The 27328-nt window shown below is 35.6% G+C and overlaps 1 protein-coding gene across 1 annotated transcript; it reads left to right on the top strand.

Annotated features, from left to right (window-relative positions):
• The first annotated feature begins 11908 nt into the window (after positions 1-11908).
• On the top strand, positions 11909-27220 carry TSEN2 (tRNA splicing endonuclease subunit 2). Its single transcript, XM_070738581.1, has 13 exons — positions 11909-12005; positions 14080-14300; positions 14409-14490; positions 15580-15616; positions 16589-17069; positions 17512-17589; positions 18275-18325; positions 18795-18933; positions 20615-20651; positions 21552-21663; positions 22798-22887; positions 24973-25206; positions 27048-27220. The coding sequence occupies exons 2-12, from the start codon at positions 14112-14114 to the stop codon at positions 25027-25029; spliced, it is 1353 nt and encodes a 450-aa protein (XP_070594682.1). The 5' UTR covers positions 11909-12005; positions 14080-14111; the 3' UTR covers positions 25030-25206; positions 27048-27220.
• Positions 27221-27328: the final 108 nt, after the last annotated feature.

Raw genomic sequence — 27328 nt, 5'->3', positions numbered from 1 at the left:
ATTCACTGTTTTAAATTCTATGCATGTTAACACTACACATGAAAAGAAAAATAGAAGTGGAATATTATATTCTTCTTTCACAAATGCATGCTGACTCAAAATATCAAATTTAGTATGTTTTAAACGGTGCAGTGAATAGTGAGGCAGAACTAAAACATATACTGTACAGAACAATCAGCCATCGGCCCATGAGCTGTAATTAAACTTTATCTTTTAATGAAAAGGCTACATCCCTCCATGACTCTAAGAATAACAGTTTCTGGGGATCACAATCATTAAAGTGAGTCCATCTTCAAAATGTGCAGTGCTCAGATCAAAGAGCTAACAACAATGTTATGAAGACATTGACAAATGCAATGGATATCCTGAAATCTATATTATCCTCTTGTCCCTTATTAAGCCTTATCCTTGAGTGTTTCCTTTTATAAAACTGGTGAAATTTGAAACTGAAATGAAAAAGCAATAATTAATATTATCAGGATCTGGGCCTAGTTATTATATTCTGGATAAATTCTATTCTGAAGGATCAAAAGAAGTCACCATCTCATCTAACTTTCAGTGGGATATTGTGATAAGGAGGTTTGATTTTCTCAGAAATATCCTCCAATTTGCAGAATCAAACAGTGTGCTACACAGTGTGACATTAAACCAACTCTTAGATGTTTGTTGCAGATGTTCAGAGAGGACATAATTCTGGGCACTATTGCAGATAAAGTACAGAAAAATTGGGTATGTGAATAAAATGTACACCCAACTGCAGTTAAAGTATTTAATGAACTTGAGAATAAAACATTTATGTGATATTGCTGGTTTTACAAGTGAAATCAGATTGAGGTTGGTCTTAAGAGATTTGTGGGAGATTTAATGTCATTCATTAATAACTAACTTGGCATGCCTCACCTTCTGTTGACATTTTCAGCAGGCTATAAACACATTCCCATAAACTACTCTGCAGGAAGATTAATTTTAAATCAGGGATAAACGGTGAAAATTACTGAAATGGAGACATCTAGTGGCTCCATCTATTCCTACTTTTCAAAAGATTGAACAGCTTGACAAGACAATGGCAAAACACTGTGGACTTGTTCTTTCACTGAGAAATAGGTTTAATTAGTTGCTTTACCCTTACTGGCTCAAAAGATAAAAGGTTTCAAAGCAGAACCATCTGAGCCTTAAAATAAGCACTTGACAAAATATTAATTCTGTATAATTCATTGTTTAATGTACATGTTTAGTGTTTTTCAAAGTTAGATTTGTAGGGTCCTTGGTGCTCTCAGAGAGCAGCAGGGACCAAATAGCTCCACTGTGAGCTAAAAATATTCTCTGCTATTGGCAAAGTTAGACTTAATTCAGAATGTAGCAGCTCATTTATTATCAGAAATTAATCTGCAAATGCAGTGTATCACCGTTGTGCTAAAATACAGTATGGTGTATTAATTAGCTTTCACAGATAATTTAAAATGTTTAATATTTAAATTCCTAAATCAGTTTTGCCAAGGTAATGCGTTGTTTTAGTTTTGACTCAATATCAATCCTATGCTATCAGGTCCCCTGCACCAACTTTCTCATTTGAAATTAAACTGTAACAGGTAAGTCCAAGTTCTTCCCAGCACGGAAGGTAGGCTGCTTCTGCTATTTCTTCCAACTTGATATGTGTCCTTATAGCAGCTTTGCTCAATCTCAGCAACTTTTAAGATGTCTGGACATCGACTACCAGAATTCCCCAAAACTTCCAGTCATTCAGATTGAGGCTGAGATACATTGCCCCATAGGCTGAGAGGAGGAGGAGGAGGAATTGTTGTTGTTCCAAAAGTACTCCTCACCTATTTGCACTATTCAGAATGAGCTTGAGGACAAACCTCCAAGTGGCCTCAACGGTTTTCTAAAAGAGTTCAAATGACCAGCTGTCATCCTTCTATTCCTGACCATCCAATCAGAGCTGAAGTTTCTTGGATGAGAAGCAAAATGTCTTCAAAGAAAATGTCTCCTGACCAAGGAGAGATTCAACCTGGAAATAAGGAAGAACTTCCTGACCATCAGAACGATCAACCAGTGGAACAACCTACTAGCGGACGTTGTGAACTCCAATACTCTGTACATTTTTAAGAGGAAATTGGACTGCCATTTGGCTAGGATGCTATAGGGTTCCTGCTTAGGCAGCGGGTTGGACTTAATCACCCGCATGGTCCCTTCCAACTCTAACAATCAATCAACCAACCAACCAACCAACCAACAAACAAACAAACAAACAAACAAACAAATAAACCAAGAACGTCCAGTTGCCTCCTGAGAGAAAAATTGGCACCTTTGGGACAACCATGACCTGGAAAACTATCTCCATAACAACAAGAAGTTGTGTTTCAAAGATTTGAAAGGGGCCAGGTTGGGGGAAGCCATTTTAGGAAGTAAACTTTCTGTTGTTTTTATAGCATGCTTACAATTTATATTCTCATTTCTATTTGATTTTTAAGAATATAGCATTTTAGTTACTTTCTTCTAAGAGATATTTCAGAGTGTAAATTGCAGGTACTACTTATAATAGTAGAATGCTATAGATTGCCACAAGATGTGTGTTAATATGCAAATCTTTATCCATAAATCCACTGAATTTAATGATGCAAATCCTTATTGTAGCAAGCCAAATTTGTGGGTGAACCAAGATATTAAAAATGCCTTTAGAGAAACTGGCAGGAATTAAAAACAAAGCTAAATTTTAATGGCATGTAAAGCATGTAAGATAATCTCTGCTTTATGAGCCTTTTTTGGCAAAGTGACATACCATTAAAATATCATTGCTATAAACCAACCTTATATAAGCAATAGCACAATTCAAATAAAAACTCAGCTTTTCTATACCAAAACGAATATGCAGGTTTTTAAAACAAAAAGTACAACTCTGTGGCACTAGAAATATGTTGACAAATGTTGCTATTCTGTTATTTTTCAGGCAATTTTATATTCTTCCTGCATTTCTGGATCTCTGTTATTGCCATATTATAGGCAGAAGAGAATCCTTGCTAAGGAAGGTGGGAGGGGGTGGGAATAGTTAAACGAAAATAAGCAGTCCTTGTAAAATATTTATTAGATTTTTATCCCATTTCTATTACTTTATAAATATCTCAAGGAAATGAACATACATAAATCCCGAGTCCCCGGAGTGGGGTGGCATACAAATCCAATAAGTAAGTAAGTAAGTAAGTAAGTAAGTAAGTAAGTAAGTAAGTAAGTAAGTAAGTAAGTAAGTAAGTAAGTAAATAAATAATAATTTATCCTCCTTTTTCCTGGAATGGCAACCATAAAGAATTTTGGAGCCAATCTTTGCTTTATACCTATTTCAAATCCTCAAAATGCATGACTAATGAGATTAATAAAGGGATTATCAAATTCTACATCAAATTTAACTTTATTATATGATGAGCAGTCGTGCCACCTAAATATTAAGTCATGTTCTTCTAACTCTTAATATTTCACCCATATCAAACAAGCAACAATTTTAAGTCAGATAATTCTGGCCCACCTGTTCCTTTAGCATCTTACAACAATTTACAGTGGTACCTCTACTTAAGAATGCCTCTACTTAAGAACTTTTCTAGATAAAAACCAGGTGTTCAAGATTTTTTTGCCTCTAATTAAGAACCATTTTCTACTTAAGAACCTGAGCCCGGAAAAATTTCCCAGGAAATTTGAGAGCGGCACGAAGGCCTGGCCAGTTTCCTACCATTCCCCCTTTAATCCCGGCCATCTAGGCTGGCAGGGGAGCCTTTCGGTGACGCTTAAGGAAGCTTTGACAGTCCAGAGTGAATGAAGCAGTTTCCTTTCTCTGGGTGTATTGGAGGCACGTGCAACTCCTTGCTGCCTCAGAGTCCCTCTTTTTTTTTTTTAAGCCTTAAAATTTTGTATTTTTTTGATTCCCCTCACCTCATCTTCTTCCTTCGGCAGCAACTGTCCTCTTCCTCTTCTTCCTTCTCCTCCTCCCACCCAAATTCCAAGCTTTTATTTCTTTCCTAATGGATTTGCATGCATTATTTGCTTTTACATTGATTCCTATGTGAAAAATTGCTTCTACTTAAAAACGTTTCTACTTAAGAACCTGGTCACGGAACGAATTAAGTTTTTAAGTAGAGGTACCACTGAGTATTTAATTATTGGTTTTTAAATATCTTTTGCTATTGTTTAAATGGTAGATCAGTGGAAAATATCAGTATTGCCTGATATAAGAACAACCTACACAAAATTAATCTTAGAAACATAGAACATAGAAACATAGAAGACTGACGGCAGAAAAAGACCCCATGGTCCATCTAGTCTGCCCTTTTACTATTTCCTGTATTTTATCTTACAATGGATATATGTTTATCCCAGGCATGTTTAAATTCGGTTACTGTGGATTTACCAACCACGTCTGCTGGAAGTTTGTTCCAAGGATCTACTACTCTTTCAGTAAAATAATACTTTCTCATGTTGCCTTTGATCTTTCCCCCAACTAACTTCAGATTGTGTCCCCTTGTTCTTGTGTTTACTTTCCTGTTAAAAACACTTCCCTCCTGGACCTTATTTAACCCTTTAATATATTTAAATGTTTCGATCATGTCCCCCCTTTTCCTTCTGTCCTCCAGACTACACAGATTGAGTTCATTAAGTCTTTCCTGATACGTTTTATACTTCAGACCTTCCACCATTCTTGTAGCCCGTCTTTGGACCCGTTCAATTTTGTCAATATCTTTTTGTAGGTGAGGTCTCCAGAACTGAACACAGTACTCCAAATGTGGTCTCACCAGCGCTCTATATAAGGGGATCACAATCTCCCTCTTCCTGCTTGTTATACCTCTAGCTATGCAGCCAAGCATCCTACTTGCCTTTCCTACCGCCCGACCACACTGCTCACCCATTTTGAGACTGTCAGAAATCACTACCCCTAAATCCTTCTCTTCTGAAGTTTTTGCTAACACAGAACTGCCAATGCAATACTCAGATTTAGGATTCCTTTTCCCCAAGTGCATTATTTTACATTTGGAAACATTAAACTGCAGTTTCCATTGCTTTGACCATTTATCTAGTAACGCTAAATCATTTACCATATTACAGACCCCTCCAGGAATATCAACCCTATTGCACACTTTAGAGTCATCGGCAAATAGGCAAACCTTCCCTACCAAACCTTCCCCTATGTCACTCACAAACATATTAAAAAGAATAGGACCCAGAACAGACCCTTGTGGCACACCGCTTGTAACCTGTCTCTGCTCAGAATACTCGCCATTAACAATAACTCTCTGATGTCTATGCTTCAGCCAGCTTGAAATCCACTGAACTATCCAGGGATTAAGTCCAATCTTCACTAATTTATCTATCAGCTCTTTATGTGGAACCGTATCAAAGGCTTTGCTGAAGTCCAGATAGGCAATATCCACGGCACCACCTTGATCCAACACCTTTGTGACATAGTCAAAGAACTCAATGAGATTAGTCTGACACGATTTGCCTTCAGTAAAGCCATGCTGATTTGGGTCCAATAAGTTATTGTTTTTTAGATGCTGATTTATCCTCTTTTTGAGTAGAGTCTCCATCATTTTAACTACAACTGATGTCAAGCTAACTGGCCTGTAGTTTCCAGCTTCTTCTCTACTGCCCTTCTTGTGGATAGGCACAACATTGGCCATTCTCCAATCCTCAGGAACATCTCCTGTTAACAGGGATTGGTTAAACAAATCAGTCAGGGGGGTAGCAATGACAGATCTGAGTTCTTTAAGAACTCTGGGATGGATGCCATCTGGACCCATTGCCTTATTTATCTTTAATCTTTCAAGTTCTTCTAAGACATCGGCTTCTAAGATCACTGGAGCTGAATCCGTACAGCTGGAAGCAATGCTATATCCCTCTATAGTATTATTTTGTAAGGTGTCTTTTGAGAAAACTGAACAGAAGTAGCTATTGAAATGGTCAGCGATCTCCTTATTCCCATCAATGCATGTATTATTCCCGGTACTAAGCTTTGTGATGCTGCAGTTTTTCTTCTTCCTATCACTAATATATCTGAAGAAGGTTTTATCCCCCTTCTTTACAGATTTTGCTATTTCTTCCTCTTTTGAGGCTTTAGCAGCATATATTATCTGTTTCGCCTCCTTCTGTCTCATTTTATACACCTCTCTATCAGCTATACTTCCAGACTCTTTATACCTCCTATAGGCAGCCTTTTTTTCATTGACTATAGCCCTTACATCATTGCTAAACCATAGCGGTTTCTTCTTCCTTTTACCTTTAGTTACTTGCTTTACATAAAGTCTTGTGGCTTTTAAGATGGCCTTTTTTAATACAGTCCACTGGGTGCTCGCTCCTGCCATTTTATCCCTCCCCTTTAATTCATTATTTAAATATTCCCCCATTGCATTAAAATTTGTTTTTCTGAAATCCAATACTTTGGTTGCAGTATAGGATTGCTCACAATCAGTTTTTACATTAAACCACAAACATAGATGGTCGCTGCAACCTAAATTTTCTCCCACCTTGACCTCTGAAACCCGATTCCCATTTGTAAAAACTAAATCTAGAATATTCTCCCCTCTAGTTGGTGTCTTAACTAGCTGTGCCATAGCTGCTCCTGTAAAGGCCTCTACTATATTCTTACTTTTGCATGTAAGGGCACTGGGGATATTCCAGTCAACATCAGGCATGTTGAAATCACCCATAACCACAATATCTCCCTTTACTGCCATTAGGGTAATCTCATCCACCATCTTGTTGTCATGTTCCTCAGATTGCCCTGGAGGCCTATAGATCACCCCAATTCTAATGACAGAACCGTCTTTATTTTGCATGCAAATCCAGAGGGTCTCCAGATCTTTACATGTATTTTGAATTAGTATTGTTTTTAGACTTTCTTTAACATAAATGGCTACTCCACCTCCCCTTCTCTCTATTCTATCCTTCCTATACAGTGTATATCCTGGTATGGATATTTCCCATTCATTGGAATCCTTAAACCATGTCTCAGTTATGGCAACCAGATCCAAATTATCTCTAGATATTATGGCCATTAACTCACAGAGCTTGTTGCTCAAGCTTCGAGCATTCGTGCACATTACCCGAAGAACATTATTTTCATTATTAGTTTGCCCCTTATCATCAACAACTACATCTATTTTATTTTCAGCTCCCTTTTCATAAGCTTCCAGAAACTGATGTATCCTCATTGGTCGGGGACAGAAATCCTCCACATCTGGTACATCTCTGTCCCCTTTACCTAGTTTAAATGCCTGTCCAAAAAAGCTCTGAATTCCTCACCGAGCACCTGGGTACCTCTGTATGATGGATGCAAACCATCCCTCTTAAACAACTCCCTATTAGACCATCTACTGACATCATGACTTACATAACCAAAACCTTCAGCTTTACACCACTGCCTTAACCACACATTAAACTCTCTGATACAACTTGTTTTACCCTCCTGGCCACAAACCGGTAACACCTCTGAGAAAGTCACTGAATCAGTTATTTTACCCAGCTCCACACTTAGACTTTGAAAATCTCTTTTTACTACATTAACATTTCTCTGGGACAGATCGTTTGTGCCAAGATGCACCACCACATCAACTTTATTACCTTTACTCACAGCCCTGACAATGTTTGTAATCCTCCTCCTGTCCCTGTGGGCAGTGGCTCCTGGAAGACACCTCATCACCTTCACCACATCCTTCCTCTGTCCCAAATCAACACCTCTGACAATCGAGTCACCCACAAGAACGTGTGTCCTCTCTTTATTTCTACTAACTGGACTTGGTTTGGTGACACTATGTTCCTCATTTACAACAACTTCTCCTTTGAACATCCCCTCATTCTCCGCCTGAGGGGCCTTGCTAATATCTACAACATCCTTACTATTTAAATCTGCAAGAACATTATATAGGCAGTAATCTTAATTACTGAAATTTTATTCAACAATTATAGTTGTACTTTATCCCACTTTAACAAATCTTTTTTATACTGTTCCATACCTTAAAATAATTACAGTATTTCCAAATATAAGATAATTATATTAGTTAATCTAATCCCCAGCTCAGATCCCCAGACCTTCTCAATTTTAAGCCCATGTTTTAGACCAGTGATGGCTAACCTGTTTGCTGTCATGGGGGAGACTATGAGAGGCACCCCCTGTACATGTGACCCCCGCTTTTGGCACGCAATTGCAGGGTGGACCCATTATTTGCTCTCCTCAGGCTCCAGAGGCTTTCTAGGAGTTTGGGGAGGGTAAAAATAGCGACACCCCCAGAGGCCCTAAAAAGCTGGAAAGGCCCATTTGCTGACTTCCCGTGGGTAGGACAGAGCCCATTTTGGGGGGCTTAGTTTTTGCTGGGCAAAAAAAAGTCACACTTCTTCTGTTCCCGGGTCACCCTGACCCGGACCGAAAACTCTTCATTTGCAGTGCTTATGTTTGGTCTTTTTGAAAGCTTTTTTCACTTGGAAAGTAGTCTGAACATTTCTGCACACAATGATATGAAAATTGAAATGAAAAAAGTAAATCTTATTGGTTTATTTTGCTGCTATAATGCATGCCCCCCCATTTTTGTGAAAGTTTTTTTTCAATTTATGGATAGTTTTGCTTGCAAAATGCATTCTATTTTACTGAAGTTGGTGTGGGATTGGTAGCTTGAACATTTCTGAATATAAGAAAAATATAAAGGAACTGAAAGAAATGATTCTTACTGGTTTTTTAACATCAGAAATAAGCCCCCCCCCCCTCGGCTGCTTGCAACCATTTTCACTTTTTATTTTTTTATGCTCCAAATCCGAAATATTCTTTAAAATCTTAGGCATTCATTTACTCAATTTAACATGGCTGATCATCATAAAAGTATTTGTGGGGGTGGGGGAAAAAAATTTCTGGGCAAAAAAAAAATCACGTTGACTGTTTCGGGTCATATAGACCTGGACCAAAATGATTTTTTTTAGGTACCTGAATTTGGTCTTTTTGAAAACTTTTTCCACTGGAAAACTAGTTTGAACATTTATGAACATAATGATATGAAAATTGAACTGAAAAAATTTAGGCTTATATTTTTATTTTGATCAAAAAGCCCCTCCCCCCATGCTTTCTGAATTTTTTGTCAATTTATATTTTTTTAGGCTACAAATCTCTAAGGAATATTCCCCCAAAAGTTTTGGTATACTAAATTGAACAATCCTAAACATAAGAAAAATAGAAATGAACTGAAAAAAATGATTCTTATTGGTTTATTTTTGAATATAAGACCATATTGTTTTATACTCGAGTATAAGCCTACTCGAGTAAAAGCCTATTTGAGTATAAGCATGGGGGCCCATTTATGAGCAAAATAAACCAATAAGGATCATTTTTTTAAAGTTCAATTTTCATATCATTATGTTCAGAAAGGTTCAAGCTACCAATTCCACACCAACTTTAGTAAAATAGAATGCATTTTGCAGGCAAAATTATCAATAAACCCAAAAGTTTTGATATACTAAATTGAACAATCCTAAACATAAGAAAAATAGAAATGAACTGAAAAAAATGATTCTTATTGGTTTATTTTTGAATATAAGACCATATCGTTTTATACTCGAGTATAAGCCTCCTCGAGTATAAGCCTATTTGAGTATAAGCATGGGGGCCCATTTATGAGCAAAATAAACCAATAAGGATCATTTTTTTCAGTTCAATTTTCATATCATTATGTTCAGAAAGGTTCAAGCTACCTTAAAAAAAATTCACAAAAACGGGGGGGTAGGCACATTTATGTGCAAAATAAACCAATAAGGATTAATTTTTTTAGTTCAATTTTCATTCCATTGTGTGCAGAAATGTTCAAACTTGTTTCCAGGTGAAAAAAGCTTTCAAAAAGACCAAATATAAGTACCTAAAATGATCAATTTGCAGTCTGGGTCAAATAGACCCGGGAACATAAGATTAGGGAGTTTTTCCGAACAGAACAGCAGGGTTAAATGATTGAAAAAGTTGGTCTTTGAAACACTCATAGTATAACTTTGTTAATCCCTCAGGCATTTGGTGCTTTCCTTATTTTAATCTTTTTTATGGTTTCTGATATTCCAAAAGTTGTTATAGGATTATGTTATGGAAAGCCTTAACAAGAGTTGCAAATTTATAAAAAGTGATTAGAAAAGTATCTATATATTTAAAAGCACAGGTAGTGGTTTGAGCTACAGTGGCATTCCCTCATCTCCCAGAACTGTCAAATTCGCAGACCATGAGCCAGATGCGTTGCTTGCTGGCCATGCCCACGCCTGGCTTAGCGAAGGGAGGAAAAGTCTCAATATGACACATGACAACGTCGTAATGATGTGAGTTTGACACCCTTGCTCTAAACTCATTGGAGTTCACTGGCTTGCGGTCTTCTCATGAGAAGTAATTGCCTGGAGCATTTGTGGGCAATCCCAAATTGTCTCCTTGTCCAGAGATGAATCCCAAAATGTCAGTTCACTCACTTTCTCTTCATTCTATTATGGTCATTAGCCCCACCCTCAGTAAAGCTGTCTTCAACTGGTCATTTTCCCCCCAACGAAAAGGTATTCCTTTAATTTCTGAGAGGGAGGTCTTATTTTGATATAGAAATATATTACATTTCCAGGTCAATGCAATATCCATGCATCTTCCTGTATCAATCCCAAAACTCAATATCAAGCAATTACAGGTAATACTACTTCAAGTATTTCCAAATGATTTCATCTAATTCTGACCTCTAAAAGGAAGTTCATGTGTTATGCACCAGGTGGCTTTTCTATGAACTGCACATGTAGAAATTTGGTTAACGTGAAAAAAAGTGAACTGCTATTAACCCCAACTAAATATATTGACATGTATCTATTTCTGGCAGAAAATGGGCGTTTCAAACTTTTAAAGACAGCCCCCGTGAATTACAATTTCTCTATCTTGCTATACTTATTGGAATTAAAATTACTGGAGTATAATTTTCTGAGCCTTCCCCCCAAAAAACCCCATAATTTAAAGCACAAATTTGATCTTTAAGATAATAATTATTGCCAAAAGCATTATCAGAGAACAAATACAAATAGCTTTATTAGAAAAAGAAAAATAGCCTTGTTTTACTGGTGAAATTTCTTTAATTTCTCAGCTTGAGTTAAAACAAATTAAAAATAAATATAAGAGGCTAAAGCTCAGCTCATTGTTGTTGTGCTTTATTTGGGGGGAGGGGGGCACAACAATGTAATTTTATCCTCCTTGAAGCCGTTATCAATTTCATAGATCAGTGTTCTTGCAAAATAGCAGGTGGCCATGCTTATTATTTTAAATAGTGATAATGATGCTATTATAAACGGAAAGGTTTGAAAGGACAATGTGGGGGCAGAGAGGTGATCCACTGACCACATGACCCCAGAACATTTCAACCCTCATAAATATACACGTTATCCAACTTCCATTTTTTTTATCACATGACCATGGGAAATGCAGCAATGGTTAAGTATGAAAAAGGTCATAAATCACTTTTCTCAGTGCCATTGGAAGTTTGAATGCTCACTAAATGAACTGTTGTTAAGTCGAAGACTATGTATTTTATTAATTTATTTGGTCAAGTACCTATTGGTAGTATTCATAGATATAACGCTGTTTATATACATGAGATAGGTACTAATAAGAGGGAAACATTAGGACAACGGTAGGCAAGTCCTTTTATTTAGGAATCGGGTAAGGTCAACATACCTCACCTCACTAATGTACCTGTGCGTTATTACTTTTTTTTCTGACTTAAAAATTCTTTTACAATGCACATTGTAAATCCTCTGTTTTGCGGGGACGGGGGCGGTGAGAGAATTAACTGAACAATTCCCTTCGTAATCGCGCGCTTTCTCCCTCGCCCCTCCCTCTTCTCTGTTGCCTCAGCAACCGAGCCGTAAATCTATGCCACCTTTCTGCTGCGCTGCTCCGTTGCCACAGCAACCACATTGGGCCGTAAATGAGGACATACGTCAAACGGAGACCCTTTGGTTCTAAAACAATACGTCGGAAGTTTGAAGTAAGCCGGGTGGTCTCTTTCTGGTCGGGTTCGACGTCATGAGGCGTTTGCCTTGTTGTTATCTGAGCGGCCGGGCGGAATGGTCCGCCTGCTATCTTGCTTTTCGACTTCCCATTCGAGACTGCAGCAGACCCAAATTGGGTAGCAGCTTCAGTGGTTCGGCCAAGGAAGCGGCGAGAAAATAGGGCATGGCTGCGTTTGCAGGGGGCGCTGAGCCACCTTTTACCTTTTATGAAGGTTATAGAGGTTATACTCGATCTCAGTCTCCCCTCTTAGACTCCAACTCGTGAGCTCTGAAATAGAATAGAATTCTTTATTGGCCAAGTGTGATTACACACACAAGGAATTTGTCTTTGATACATATGCTCTCAGAGTACGTGGGGCTTTTTTAAAGTGAAGAATATAGAAGCCAAATCAGGGAGACAACTCCTTGCACCAATTGAATTTCCCACGGATGCATTTTTTTTTAAAAAAAATGCTCATAGGAACCTAATTAAGGAAATAGGCATGCTTTTAGTTTTTAGCATCATTAGTAACCTGAGGACAATTGGGTATTTTTGATAACATGTTCATCTACTGCATGGCAGTTTTTCCTCCTTAGCAATATAATGCCCAAACGTCAGACGTAGAAGTAAACATGCAGCTGTTGGGGGGGTTTTCCTCAGGGAAACAAGCTTTTGTTACTTCCATTTTTGCAAATAATTTTATATGGAGTTTCTTATGTTACTAAGTGTAGGACATATCTGCAGAAACCCATTTATAAATACTGCTTGCAATAACTGTAAAAGTTCTTTCTTAACTGTTCAGAATAAGATAATGGAAAAAAATACATGTCTATGTGGGGGTGAATGTGTTATTACTTTCACCCCAGTTGGCTTACAGTCTATATAAAAGAACTTGTGCAAGTGTCTTTTTTTCCTTTGTTATTGAGTGAAAGGTTATAAATAATGTGAGAGCAGATGGTAGCATCTAGCAGACAGTAGACATTCCCCACCAACCTCCAGAAATGCTAAGCATGATCCAGCCTGTTTAATAATTGGATAGAGAAGAACATTGCAAGTGGCTAAGCTGGAGACTAAAGGAGAAAGTCGGATATATTTTAAAAGAAAATAGTGGTCATATTAGTGCCAAAGGTTCCAGTGTGGATGGCTCTATGACATATCCTGAAGCTATATTTGATTCAAAATATTTTCTTTTGTGTTTAGGAAGAGCCTATACCTCAGTAAAGAGCCATATTGTTATGATGCATAAAAGCCCATATTCAGTCTCTGGTATTTTCACTATTTTAAGCCTTGAACCTACACAACACTTTGTAAGCTGTTAAGAACATGGGTAGTCTTTGTTTAACAACTGCAGTTGGACTGTATCACTAAGCAAAATGATTATTTAGTGAAGTGTCACATGACGATGATGGATATATGACTTCAGTTCTATCAAGGTAGTTAAGCAACTCACCTGTTGTTAAGCACATCATATGACTGCAGTTTGCAATTTTACTGACAGCTTCTCCATTTACTTTGCTTGTTGGTAGCAGGTTGTGAAGCAGAGAAATGGTGTCCACGGGACACTACAATAGTCAACACCTAACTGGTTGTAAAATGCCTGGATCTCAATTATAATCGCAAGAAAATGGTTATACATAATTGCAAGGATATGTCACAAAATTATTTTTCAGTGCTGTCCTAACTAAATAGTCTTTAACTCTCTATTGAGAGTTGCTAAATGAGGACTATCCAGAGGTGGGCTACTAAGGTGGAACAGTGACGTGTATTTGCCCCTATGGCTCTGAGTGCTAGCAGAGTCCAGCGCAATTCTGCTACTGCAGCTGGGCAGGTAGCGAAATCGGCCAAGGACATGCAGGGGCACCTGTGGCGTACCTACATGTCCGTGCACGATTTCGCTACCTGCCCAGGTGCAGTAGAATTGCTGTGGACTCCACTAGTACTCAGAGCCACAGGAGCGAGCACACATCACCGTTCCACCTTAGCAGCCCACCTCTGGGACTAACTGTAGCTTTGGACAACATAATAATTTAGAATATAACCAAATATTTCTTTATGTTCTTTACCCTTAGGTACTTCCATTGAAAGAGAAAGATAATACTAAATGTCAGAAGCAGTTTTTCAACCTCCCAAGAGGAAAAGAAAAGTATACGAATCATATGATTCCCCATTCCCTATTACTCCTTTCATAGAAGGCAGTCATGGAAGAGTTTATAAAATGTGCCGGGCTGAATTGATAAATAACAATGTAATTGTGAAGAGTCCTGAAGATATAGAACAGCTATATAGCAAGGTATTTTTGGCTCATTTTATCTGTATAATCCATTAAATTAGTCTCGGATACTGATCCTGTGTTTCTGTCTGAACAAAGAATGATACCAAAGCGTTGCTTTTTTCCTAGGGATTTTTTGGAAAAGGTATTCTTTCAAGAAGTCGACCAGAATATAATATTTCAGATCCTATATTGACTGCTAAATGGAAAGGTAAACTGAAGTGTGTGTGTCTCTGTGTGTGTGTATTAGACTTATATAGCCCCATCTTCCCCGTCCTTCGGGATTGGGCAACATAGAAGTCAAATAAATCCATCCATCCATCCATCAATCTTATATACCAGAATCCTGGACAGGATCACAAAACAGCAAGAACCAATCCCTTACCCCCCCCCCCCTCGTCAATCTGGCACCTTAAAAACAATACACCTCTACACAACCATGTCAAACTGAATTGAGCTCTAGTTTCACCTTACCCTGCAGGAAGAGCCAGTTGTTAAAAGCCTTTCAAAAGATTAAGAGAGTTAAAGCCTGCCATATCTCAGGAGAAAGGGTGCTTTACAAAGCAAGGGCTGTGGAGAGAAGGTACACTTTCTGATCCTATGGGTTGGTAGCATTTAAAGAAAGGGATCTGGCATGTGCCTATCTTATCAGACCTAATTGAAAAAATAGATACTGTGGGAGAGACAATTGAACAAATAACCTAGCATTTCACCCTCAAAAGAATCTTCCCTAAAAAGGGAGAGTTGGGAAATGGACAAAAAATGTCCAGCTCAGTTGAGTCCAAGGAAGGCCTCTTGAGAAACAGGCATATTAATGCCTCCTTCAAGGGAGGTAGCCCTGCCATATCCTTCAGCGAGTCACTAATCACTCCTTGGATTCAACTGCATATCATCTCCCAGAGGACCTTAAGCAACCAAGAGGGGCACTAGCCCAACACAAAAGTAGCAAAACTGGCATCCCTGAGGACCTCTGCCCATTTCCTCAGAAGCAACCAGCTCAGAATTTTTCCATATAAATTAAAAAGGCATGTGGTAGGCATTTGGTTACACAATATTGCAACAGTGCTGCTTTGCAGATTGGGAGACAGCTACAGTTTTCAAATTTATTTCAAAATCATATTTCTAGATTTATTAACACCATATATTTATAGATTGTCCCTGTCCTAACATTCAACGTAATTTTCATAAGTGTTTTGAATATTATATAGTAAATCTTATTATGAATGCCTTTATGAAATTGTATTCAAACTGTTATGTTTTAATATGTATATAAAAATAGTAATTATATTTTCTATTGCAGATGCTAAATTAAATGTGCCAATAATCTCATCAAAAAAGTAAGTGTTTCTTTTTGCTTTGTCTAGCCTAGTTTGACATGCTTGGTAACTATAAAAATAACAGTTTAATCTAGTGTTGTCTCAAGTGATAAAATACTTTAAAGAAACAAAGTACTCTTTCTTTGATTCCCTAATTAAATAAATTAAAATAATTAAATAAATACCATCATCATTCCAATTATTAAAATTTAATTAAAAATAATTAAATAAATACCATCATCATTCCAATTATTAAATGATTATTATATATAACAGTTACTCAACAGTTACTCAATGCTCTGGTGCAACGAGCACTTCATCCACGCCAAGGCCTTGCGCAAGGTGTGCGAGGTCCGAGCACAGCTGAAGGACATCATGGTGCAGCAACACATTATAATGGAGAAATCTAAATATGGGCAGGTTTTTGGAACTAAGAATTATTAAGAAATGATTAAAGTTCTAATTTGATATGCTGTTTGAGTATTACTAATAGAAGAGAGTACAGTATTTGTAATTCAGGATTGAACTGTGGGATCTTGGTGCTCACTCAGTTTGGTAGTTTATGAATATACTTTTGAGTATTTGGACATTATCACTTAGGTAGGGCCATGCTCACTTTTGTTGCCAGCAGTTTAGACCTGCTATGTGTTGAGTTATTTTGAGGGGACAGCACATTTACACTGTTATATAAGCTGTATACTTACTATTTTACATTGTAGCCAAGTGTCATTTCTTCAGTGTTGTCACATCCAAATGTATACTTAAATATTTACAAAATGTGAGGGGGTGTACTTACTTCTGTAACATACTGTATGATTAAAACTAGATATTATTTATTTATTTTTCTTATTTTCTATGTCCTTCAAAAAAGGGACTCCTAATATACACAGATGTTCAATAAAATTCAAGAAGTGGTAATTTGTTTTACAGATACATTTATATTGTTCATATGTTTATTTATGAGCCCATACCTTTTGTTTTCTTCTATTCCAGATACCAGCATTGTGTTGAATGGGCTAAAAAACGTCTGTCAGAACAGGGAATGGATGACTCCACAATTAAAAACATCATACAAAATTACACTAAACAAATTAATCTGAGAATAGAAACTGGACAAAATAATGGATTTCAAGATGAAGAAACATTTAAAATGGAAACTAATAAAGAAGAGCCAAAGCTTTTAATGACTTCATCTGAAATTAATGGGAGTAACAGGTCTTTCAAAGATAATTCACATTGTGATTCATTAGACAAACATGACTGTAGCGAATCAGATATAACAGATTCTAATGTTTTAGCTAAAACGCCTTCATCACCGCAATGTTCTCTCAATATGTATGATAGCTGTGGAGAAAACAATTATGTTGAACCAAAATCTCATTGTTTCAGTAATGAATATGAGCATGAGCTCGTATTAATAGAAGAAAAAGAATCAGATTTGTGTACAGAAGAGGAAGCAAGTGAGGAATTGCATGTAAGTATAACTTCATTTGGGTAATGGTAAAGTCAAATTAAAACTTATTAAATTCGGTATTTTGCTTTATAGATGTCATTTATCCCTTTTTATTATGAGATCCTGAAACTAATCAGTTGATGGATATCAGCAAAGTGCACTTTTCCATTTTACTTCAGGAGTCTGGTTGCATTTCTTCTGTCCTACTGGTATTCCAAAGCACTTTACAACACCAATAAGACTGAATAGGGACATCCAGAAAACCATGTATTTGCTTGCAGAACTGTTTTAATGTTAGAGCAAAAGCTGGAGGGTTTAGGAATGAAAAGCTAAAAAGATCAAGAGGGTGTCTTATGGCACAAAGGAAATATAATTCATTATGTTGGCTGACCTTTAGCTGATGCTATGTAAATTACAGAGATGTTTTGATTTCTTCTTTATAACTTTCATTACTTTTTTGTAGTTAATTAAAAAACCAAACTTAATATGCCGAAGAAATCCTTTCTGGATTTTTGAATATCTGCAACTCAGTCTAGAAGAGGTAAGTTTCATGTTCTCTCTTAGTTTGAATCTTCATATATTAGAAAAAAGCCTTATATAGAAGTCTCTTTTTCAAAAGTCTAAATTGAAAACTTTCAGGCAGTATAAAACTGGGAGATTAAATGAATGCTTGCCTAATTGGAACAGCAAAGTGACATTGTCTAGCACACCTTTTGCAAGAAGTTTGATTAAGCAGCAACTAACGGGATTTACCAATCAATTTGCCACCAAATGTTGCATGATAGCAAAAATTGAGTCACCATACTTTTTTTTTCACAGAATGTTCCCTGAGATTTTTCCCTTGATTTCCTCTTTCAGCAATGGATTACTGTTGCTTAGCACTAATGTACACAATGGAAGTTTATTCCTCTCTGGATTGCTTCCATTTTGTGGTTAGTACATAAATAAAGTGAAAAATATTGGGTTTCCCCCAGTTTAACTTGCTTAGGAAAGTATCTCTGGATTATAATTGCTGGTAGAAATACTCTTATGTAATCCTATACCTGCTTATTCAGATGTATATTAATCTAACTAAACCCCGTTTTCTTATAAAATTGTTGATGTTGTGCAATAATTTTGTATCTTTAAATATGATTTCCATTTTAATTATCTACGTAAGAAAGCTTTGCCAGTACTCTAGTACTTTAAACATGCACAAACTAATTTTTATTTGATATCATTTTTAGGCATTTTTCCTGGTCTATGCTCTCGGATGTTTAAATATTTATTGCAATGAAGTAAGTTAATTGCAATGAGTTAATGTTGTCAGTAATAATTCTTGAGTGAGAGATCTGTTGATTAGAATATTTAGCATATAATAAAGCACACTCTTTCTAAGGCACTTTATACCAACTTTAAAAAGGATGTTCATGTAATAGTTTTTATTAATTAATGAATCTAAATAACTTTGGCTGCATTCCTGAAATAATATTTTTGTTTAAAACTGATTGTTCAACTTCTGTACAAGTATTAGGCACTGATCTTTTTAAAAAGAAAGTCTGCAGGACATTTTTTCAGAAATTATTGTTGAACTTTTATCATTGTGAAATATGAATAGCCCTACCAAGCTACCATTGTCTGTTTTTCATAACAGATTTCACACGGCTTCTATTTTGTTTGTATTTATAATTTTGCAAAGCACAGTCTGTGACTTTGCTTTAATGTTAGAATATATTCGTTCACAATAATCATGGTTGTGTTTTTAAGGCACCTTTATCTATCTTGAAGCTATGGGACCTTTTTAGTAAAGTACAACCCAATTTTAAGGCTACGTACATGGCTTATCATTACTTCCGCAGTAAAGGATGGGTCCCTAAAGTTGGCCTGAAATATGGAACTGATTTGTGTAAGTAGTTTTCCTTCATCACTATTTCAACTCAATGAAGTAACTGTACAAGAGTGGGTCAATTCATTTGCTCTGTTATGTGAACGTCCCTCTTTCTTTACATTCAGTCATTCTTTAGTGGGGTTGATATTCTGCTGTATTATCTTGAGTATAGTTTTGTCTGCTTATGATATTCTTGGAATATATTATGTAAAGGCAGCAGTACTCTTCCCTTTAAGCATGTGTTTAGACTCAACGTCCCATTTTAGGGATCTGTGCTGTTTGGAGAAAAAATGGCAAAGGATAATGCTGGACTTTATTGTTCTATGATATAAGTAGTCCTCAACACACAACAGTTCATTTAGTGACCTTTCAAAGATACAACAGCACTGAAAAAAGTAGCTTCTGACCATTTTTCAGAGTTATGACATTTATTTATTTGTTTGTTTGTTTGTTTGTATGCCGCCCCTCTCCGCAGACTTGCAGCATTCCCATGATCAGATAATCAAAAATCAGAAGCTTGGCAACTGGTTCATACTTAAAACCATTGCTGTGTCCCAAAGTCATGGGACACAGCAAGCTTTTTGCAAGCTTCTCAATGGGGAAGCCAGATTCACTTTAGAATTGTGTTACCAGCTTAACAACTGAAATGATTCACTTGGCAACTGTGGCTAGAAAGATAATGAAATGGCGCAAAACTCACTTAACAAATGTTTCACTTAACAACAGTCATTTGGGCTCAATTGGGGTCATAACTTGAGGACTACTTGTATATGATTGCATTTATGTATTAAGTGGCCAGTTCATTTGATGTATAATATTTTTTTTCTGTAGATCGGTAAAACTACTTAAACAATCTGTGATCCCTTGGCTCATTGTTTCCTTATAATGTTCCAGTTTCCTCAATGCCTTCAACAGTGGCAGGGCTTCTAATTTATTTCAAAAGTTCTTAAAAATTCAGGGATATTCAGAATGCATCTGTCTCGAACAAAACCCATTTAAACTGTATAACAGGCTGACATTAAGAACTGACCACAGGAAATGTTTTGTGACATTCTGTATTATGTCATAAAATTCTTTATGAAAATTGTTATAATTGTTTTTATAAAATGTGTTAAATTTTAATTCCATGGGAGTCATGGGACCCAGTTTTTGGATGAATTCTGTAAATTAGCCCATTTTAGGTATCTTGGCTCAAACGTTTTTGCCCAATGATGCTCCATTAGAGATAGGGGAGTGTCTACGGAAATTCTCAGTCATCCAGGTCATTATTGTTCCAAAGGTGCTTTTTGAAGAGCAACAATACTTCATTTTTTTAATTTGAAGATGTTTTACTTCTCATCCAAGAAGTAGCGAAAGATGAGCTCCAAGAAGAAGCTTCTTGGATGAAAAGTGAAAAGTCTTCAAAGAAAAAACAGAGAGACCAATTGCCTCTTGAAAAAGCACCTTTGATACAGACATGAGAGTTTTAATAGATAGAAGTACCGGTAAGTAAAAAAAAATCATTTTACTTTCAACAAATATGTGGTTTTATTTTAACTTATTTATAGTATGTTATAATATTAGAATACAGCCTCATCTTACTATAAAGTAGTTTAGATTCTCAGTTTTGTAATGAGTTACCACAATGTTACCTTGTTATAACTGTAAACAAAAATATGACTTTTGATATAAATGAATGTTCATTTTATTTCTGTTGTAGTGCTATACCGAAAAGGCCCTCCTTTTTACCATGCCAGGTATAGCATTAAGGTTTGGATATAGTTTTCATTTTTACTATATACATATTTTTATGCAACTTGAAAGTATGATTATATGTTTGTTTCTAATTTGTTTTGAAATAATTCCAAATATTGTTTTTCCAAAACTGAAGCTAAGAGTAACCTCAAATTAGGAAATCCAATGGGTGGCTATCTTCAATATGAACATTCAGATAACCAATCCTACACTGGAATATTCTGTTACCCACAGAATAGCCCTGGAGATGCCATGAGATTCAAATAAGGGTCTCAAACACTTGAATAATTGGAATTTCAAACATAAAAACAGTTATATTGATTTTGGCATAATCAAAATCATTATATTGCATTAGCAGTATGTATTTTATTAAAAGCTGCCTTGTCTTTAAAATGCTACTTTGGTGAAGGCAAAACAGTGTTGCTCCTTCTAATTTAAGTAATTAAAACAGGAAAGTGAGTGATGATGAGTACCTCTTCCCCAGAATATTTGTTCTGAGGGACACTCACTGCTGTCCAGAGAAGATTTGGAAAGGGGGAGAAATGGCTTCAGTGGCCGAGGGAGGGGATGAATGTTCATGCCTTTGATGGAATAAGTTTCATCATAATAATATTACATTGAATTTTATCTTCCCTTTAATCTACCTAGTCTACTTGTAGACTAGGTAGATTAAAGGGAAGGTAAAATTCAATATAATATTAAGATGATGAAACTGATTCCATTGAATGAATACTGCAGGAAACTATCAGAAAAGAGACTTAAAACAGCAAAAGAGATCTAATATCCTGTTGTTTGCTGAATTGATTCTTATGATGAAATCTATTCTTAGTTATTCAGGTTGTGATTTTTGAATACAGGTTTTAACTTTTCATCCTAAAAAAAAAATTGGGGTTATTTTCCAGCTATTCTGTGATTGCTGAAGTAGTTAATGATGATTTTGATGGACCATTGCACAGATCATTCAGTTGGAAATCGTTATCTGGATTGAACAGAACTACAGGAAATGTTTCCAAGGTAGCCAATAAGAAGAAATATTTTAAATTACACCAAAAATGTTATGGAAGAAAATGGATTTATAACTTTTAAGTGCAGTAGGTGAAATTAGTCAAAGTGTGGAATAAAACAGTTTTTCAATAAATGAGAGTAAGCATAGGTATGTTTGCATGTATGTTTCTGGTTAACAGTGGAAAATCATCTTTCATATATATTTCAGTGTGTGAATTGTAAAGCAATCACAAATATGGTCTGGTTGACTGATGCTGCTGTGATGGGAAAAAAGGTTCTCTTTTCCATGTTTAATATTCCATCACAGATATGAAGCAGATTTTAGATTCCATTTTCAAAAAATTGCTTTAAAAAACCTAAATTTTCATAATGGGGATCTGCTACTATATAGTATTTAAACTATATAGCAATCACCCTTTATGGGATTGTATTTCTCTAATAATTGCGGTATGCTTGAATACTTAGCTACCCAGTGATTTTACAAATCACTTTTCAAATATATATTTATTTTAATTTGTTTGTCCTAATATACAACATTAGGATATATATTGATAATCCCTACTGTACATTTTAGAAAGAGTAAATGGATGCAAGAAGGCAACTGAATTATAGTAACTAAAGTTATCTATGAAGGCCAAGAAATCTAATTTTGAGGGCTCTGCGCCACTTCAGATTTAAAGCCAAATGGTGCTTCAAACAACCCAAGAACACAAATAGAAAACATGCCCAAAACTCCTTACACCAAATGCATATTTTCTTGGGACTGGACTTTAACAGGCAGCTACATAATCCTAGGAAAAGACATGCCCACTTTCAGGAGTTGCAGGCAAGTCTACATTTCCATCCCTGCACTCTCCAAAGTATATTTTGCCTTTGAATCTAAAGGCAAAATTAGTTTCCTCTGAAAATAAGCTCTAGAAAATCACCCGAATGGTTTGGAGCTTCCAATGCAATAAGACTTTGTATAAAGCACTATCTTACAGAAGGACTCTCTTATCCTTGTTTTTAATTAGAATAATAGATGCTGTCTGTCCCATTACTGCTATAAAGAGTGAATGAACCTTAATTTGTAGTTTTCAAGAGAAACATCTGTCGTATTTACATTTACTTGATATTTTGGTAACATAATTTATTTGTCACCAGGAACTCATGTTCTGCTATTTGATTAAGCCATCTGATATGAATGAAAAAGAAATGCTTTCACCTGAATGTCTCAAAAGAATGAAGGTCCAGGTATGTATGTTTCCTCCCAATTTAATGTTTTGTCAGAAATGAACATTGAATTATTTATTTACTGGTATAGTAAATAAATATACTATGTCATTTATTCACTGTCAGTTCTCTAAAACCAGATATATATATTACAAGAGATTGAAATACATCATTTCTCCCTAAGAAATAGAAGTGATGCACCATCCAGGTATATTAAACTAATTTGTCCAAGAATAAATTAGTAGTCCTCATTTAGTGAGGCTTTTTTAGCAACCATTTGCAGTTATGATGCTGATGAAAAAGTAATTTTACAACCTTCCTAGGTCTGTAAAGCAAAGGAAAGCTTAAGTAATATAAGCCCACACTTTCACTTAGCAACTGCCTCCCTCTACAGTCAAGTTGCTAGTCCCATTTTAAATCACTAATAGGGATTGCCTATAATTGTGTTTGAAAGAACAATGCTAAAATGCTTTGGTATAGTAAAATAAATTATGGACAATAATGATTTGAATGCAAAATACTGTTCTTTAATTTTAAAGGAATTTGAGCATATTTTTCTAAAATGTACAGTAGGGATTATCAATATTTATCCTAATGTAGTATATTAGGACAAATTAAAATAAAAATATATTTGAAAAGTGATCTGTAAAAACACTGGGTAGCTAAGTATTCAAGCAAACCGCAATTATTAGAGAAATACAATCCCATAAAGGGTGATTGCTATATAGTTGAAATACTATATAGCAGCCCCATCAAATCACAAGTCTATAAAGCATTCACAATACTAAAATAATATGTTCAAAAAGAAAAAAATGCACAATGCTAAAAATCAGCTATGTAAAACATTCATCAAATAGTAGGTTGATCTTTTAAAAAAATCTAAGGGTCAGCCAAATGATACTGAAAGTGCTATTGCAACTAGTACAGGAATTATTAGTGGTAACTACTTCCTGTGAAAATGCCATAAATACTGAATTGACAAATGCCAAAATTTCAATTGGGAATGTGCACATTGGGCAATTCTAGTGATTTGCCACTCCACCTATCCGCTAATAAGTCTGATAGTGATTTAGGTACTGATTTCAGGATGACAAAGATATTTTCATAAATAATCAAATTCACAAATATAATAATAATAATAATAATAATAATAATAATAATAATAATATATTGGATTTGTATGCCGCCCCTCTCCGTAGACTCGGGGCAGCTAACAACAATGATAAAAACAACATGTAACAATCCAATAATAAAAACAACTAAAAACCCTTATTATAAAACCAAACATACACACAAACATACCATGCGTAACTTGTAATGGCCTAGGGGGAAGGAATATCTCAACTAATAATAATAATAATAATAATAATAATAATAATAATAATAATAATAATAATTTATTAGATTTGTATGCCGCCCCTCTCCGAAGACTCGGGGCGGCTCACAACAAGCGATAAAACAATATTGTACAGGCACAAATCTAATATTAAGAAAAAACTAAAAAACCCTATCAATTAAAAACCAAACAGCACATACATACCAAACATAAATTATAATAAGCTTGGGGGAAAGGTGTCTCAAATCCCCCATGCCTGGCGGTATAGATGGGTCTTAAGTAGTTTACGGAAGACGAGGAGGGTGGGAGCAGTTCTAATCTCCGGGGGGAGTTGATTCCAGAGGGCCGGGGCCGCCACAGAGAAGGCTCTTCCCCTGGGGCCCGCCAGACGACATTGTTTAGTCGACGGGACCCGGAGAAGGCCAATTCTGTGGGACCTTATCGGCCGCTGGGATATATGGTATTATCTGTATTTGCTTTGATCAACTGTAGCCTTATTTAGAGATGAAGCAAGCATATTGATTAGATGGGAGCAATATTTAGGAAATAATCATTCTTCCATTTCCACTAATAAGTCTCAGTACTATTTGTAGTTGTAGCATGTTTCTGGCTTGCTATAGCTTGATGTGAACCAATAGAAGCAGCCCAATTGCAGTATTTCTCCTTAAGCTATCTCTTCAGTAGGAAAATATGCATTAGCTAACCATATTACTCAGCAACCAAATTTATGTATTTTACTTATTTTATTAGCAATATCTTTCTTTTTAAAGGAATTGATCCTAAATCGCTGGGTTTCATCCTATGAACGTGAACAAGAAGAGATGTGAAATTGGAATCCAAAAGTTGAGCAATAATAATAGAATTGTAGTAAACTAAATAAATTTTATGTATTCCTTTTAGCATGTGTATATTAAATGTATATAATATACAGCACAAGTTTGATTTTTTTAATGAAAACTTAAAGGGATAGTGACAATTAACATAAGCATGTTTTATGACTATTAGCTTAAAACCCTGCTGTTCTGTTTTAAAAAAGTTACAAATCTTCTGTTCCCGGGTCACCCTGACCCGGACCGAAAACTCTTCATTTGCAGTGCTTATGTTTGGTCTTTTTGAAAGCTTTTTTCACTTGGAAAGTAGTCTGAACATTTCTGCACAGAATGATATGAAAATTGAACTGAAGAAATTAATCCTTATTTTGCACATAAATATGCCTCCCCCCCTGTTTTTGTGAATTTTTTTGGGGTTTATTGATAATTATGCCTGCAAAATACATTCTATTTTACTAAAGTTGGTGTGGGATTGGTAGCTTGAACATTTCTGAACATAATGATATGAAAATTGAACTGGAAAAATTGATGCATATTGGTTTATTTTGTTGATGAAATGCAGGCCCCCCGTTTTTTTTAAATAGTCTTCACTTTATGGATAGTTTTGCTAGCAAAATACATTCTATTTTACTAAAGTTGGTGTGGGATTGGTAGCTTGAACATTTATGAACATAATGATATGAAAATTGAACTGGAAAAATTGATGCATATTGGTTTATTTTGCACATAAATGTATGCCTCCCCCCATGTTCAATTATTTCAATTTATATAAAAATTATGCTGTTAATTTCAAACTTACATACTTTTTTTTAGTAAAATGGATTTGTTTCATAAAATTAGTTCTCTGGCTACAATGTGGTTGATTTTCAAAAGGATATTCCAAATATTTCTAGCCAAATATGTATAAAAAGTGACAATAATGGCACACAGCAAGGCCGAGGGGGGGGGGTGGCCCTTTTGTGGCAAAAATAAACCAATAAGAACCATTTTTTCCAGTTCATTTATATTTTTCTTATATTCATAAATGTTCAATTTAGTATATCAAACCTTTTGGGGGAAAATTCCTTGGGGATTTGTAGCCTTAAAAAATAGAAATTGACACGAAATTCAGAAAGGATGGGGGAAGGGACTTTTTGATCAAAATAAAAATATAAGTCTCAATGTTTCCAGTTCAATTTTCATATCATTATGTTCATAAATGTTCAAACTAGTTTTCCAGTTGAAAAAGTTTTCAAAAAGACCAAATTCAAGTACCTAAAAAAAATCATTTTGGTCCGGGTCTATATGACCCGAACAGACTAAACGTGACTTTTTTTTTGCCCAGAAAAAAATTTTTTCCCCCACCCCCACAAATATTTTTTTGCTGATCAGCATTGTTAAATTGAGTAAATGAATGCCTAAGATTTTAAAGAATATTTCGGATTTGGAGCATAAAAAAATAAAAAGTGAAAATGGTTGCAAGCAGCTGAGGGGGGGGGGGCTTATTTCTGATGTTAAAAAACCAGTAAGAATCATTTTTTTCAGTTCCTTTATATTTTTCTTATATTCAGAAATGTTCAAGCTACCAATCCCACACCAACTTCAGTAAAATAGAATGCATTTTGCAAGCAAAACTATCCATAAATTGAAAATACTTTCACAAAAACAGGGGGGCGTGCATTATATCAGCAAAATAAACCAATAAGATTTACTTTTTTCATTTCAATTTTCATATCATTGTGTGCAGAAATGTTCAGACTACTTTCCAAGTGAAAAAAGCTTTCAAAAAGACCAAACATAAGCACTGCAAATGAAGAGTTTTTGGTCCGGGTCATGGTGATCCGGGAACAGAAGATTTGTAACTTTTTTTGCCCAGCAAAAACTAAGCCCCCCACCCCCCCAAAAAAAATTCTCATAGAGAGAACCCCTGAAATGATGAATAGTCATGAAATTTCAAGTTTCAGATATGCAGGGAAAATTTTTTACAGGGACTCAAACTTGGCTTCGTGTCAAATAGACCCGAAACAGAACAGCAGGGTTAATACTTCTAGAATTAATTAACCTCTACTATAGTCTTGGCTCAAAATGTTGAGCCATCATGTATGTTGGAGATGGCTTAAATCAATTAAACAAAAAAGTAGATTTTTTTTTACTTATGTCAAACAATTCTTTTTGCTACATTATGCCAAATAAAAGTACATTTTATTCATGTGGTTGATAGTTACATGTCCTTTTGGCCCTATGATTCTATGAATGCTGAATTTAATTTTGTTGGTAGGAATTTTCATGAACACACCCACAGAAAGGAAAATGTCAT

The sequence above is a fragment of the Erythrolamprus reginae genome, chromosome 2 (genome assembly GCF_031021105.1).
Source record: "Erythrolamprus reginae isolate rEryReg1 chromosome 2, rEryReg1.hap1, whole genome shotgun sequence".
In the NCBI taxonomy this organism is placed as follows: domain Eukaryota; kingdom Metazoa; phylum Chordata; class Lepidosauria; order Squamata; family Dipsadidae; genus Erythrolamprus; species Erythrolamprus reginae.
This window is presented reverse-complemented; position numbering and strand designations above follow the sequence as displayed.

Coding starts and splice junctions, on each gene's coding strand:
- TSEN2 (XM_070738581.1), top strand. CDS start 14,112: ATGTCAGAAGCAGTTTTTCAACCTCCCAAGAGGAAAAGAAAAGTATAC. Junction 18,326..18,794: donor TAAATATTTATTGCAATGAA/GTAAGTTAATTG, acceptor TGTGTTTTTAAG/GCACCTTTATCTATCTTGAA. Junction 20,652..21,551: donor CCTCCTTTTTACCATGCCAG/GTATAGCATTAA, acceptor GTTATTTTCCAG/CTATTCTGTGATTGCTGAAG.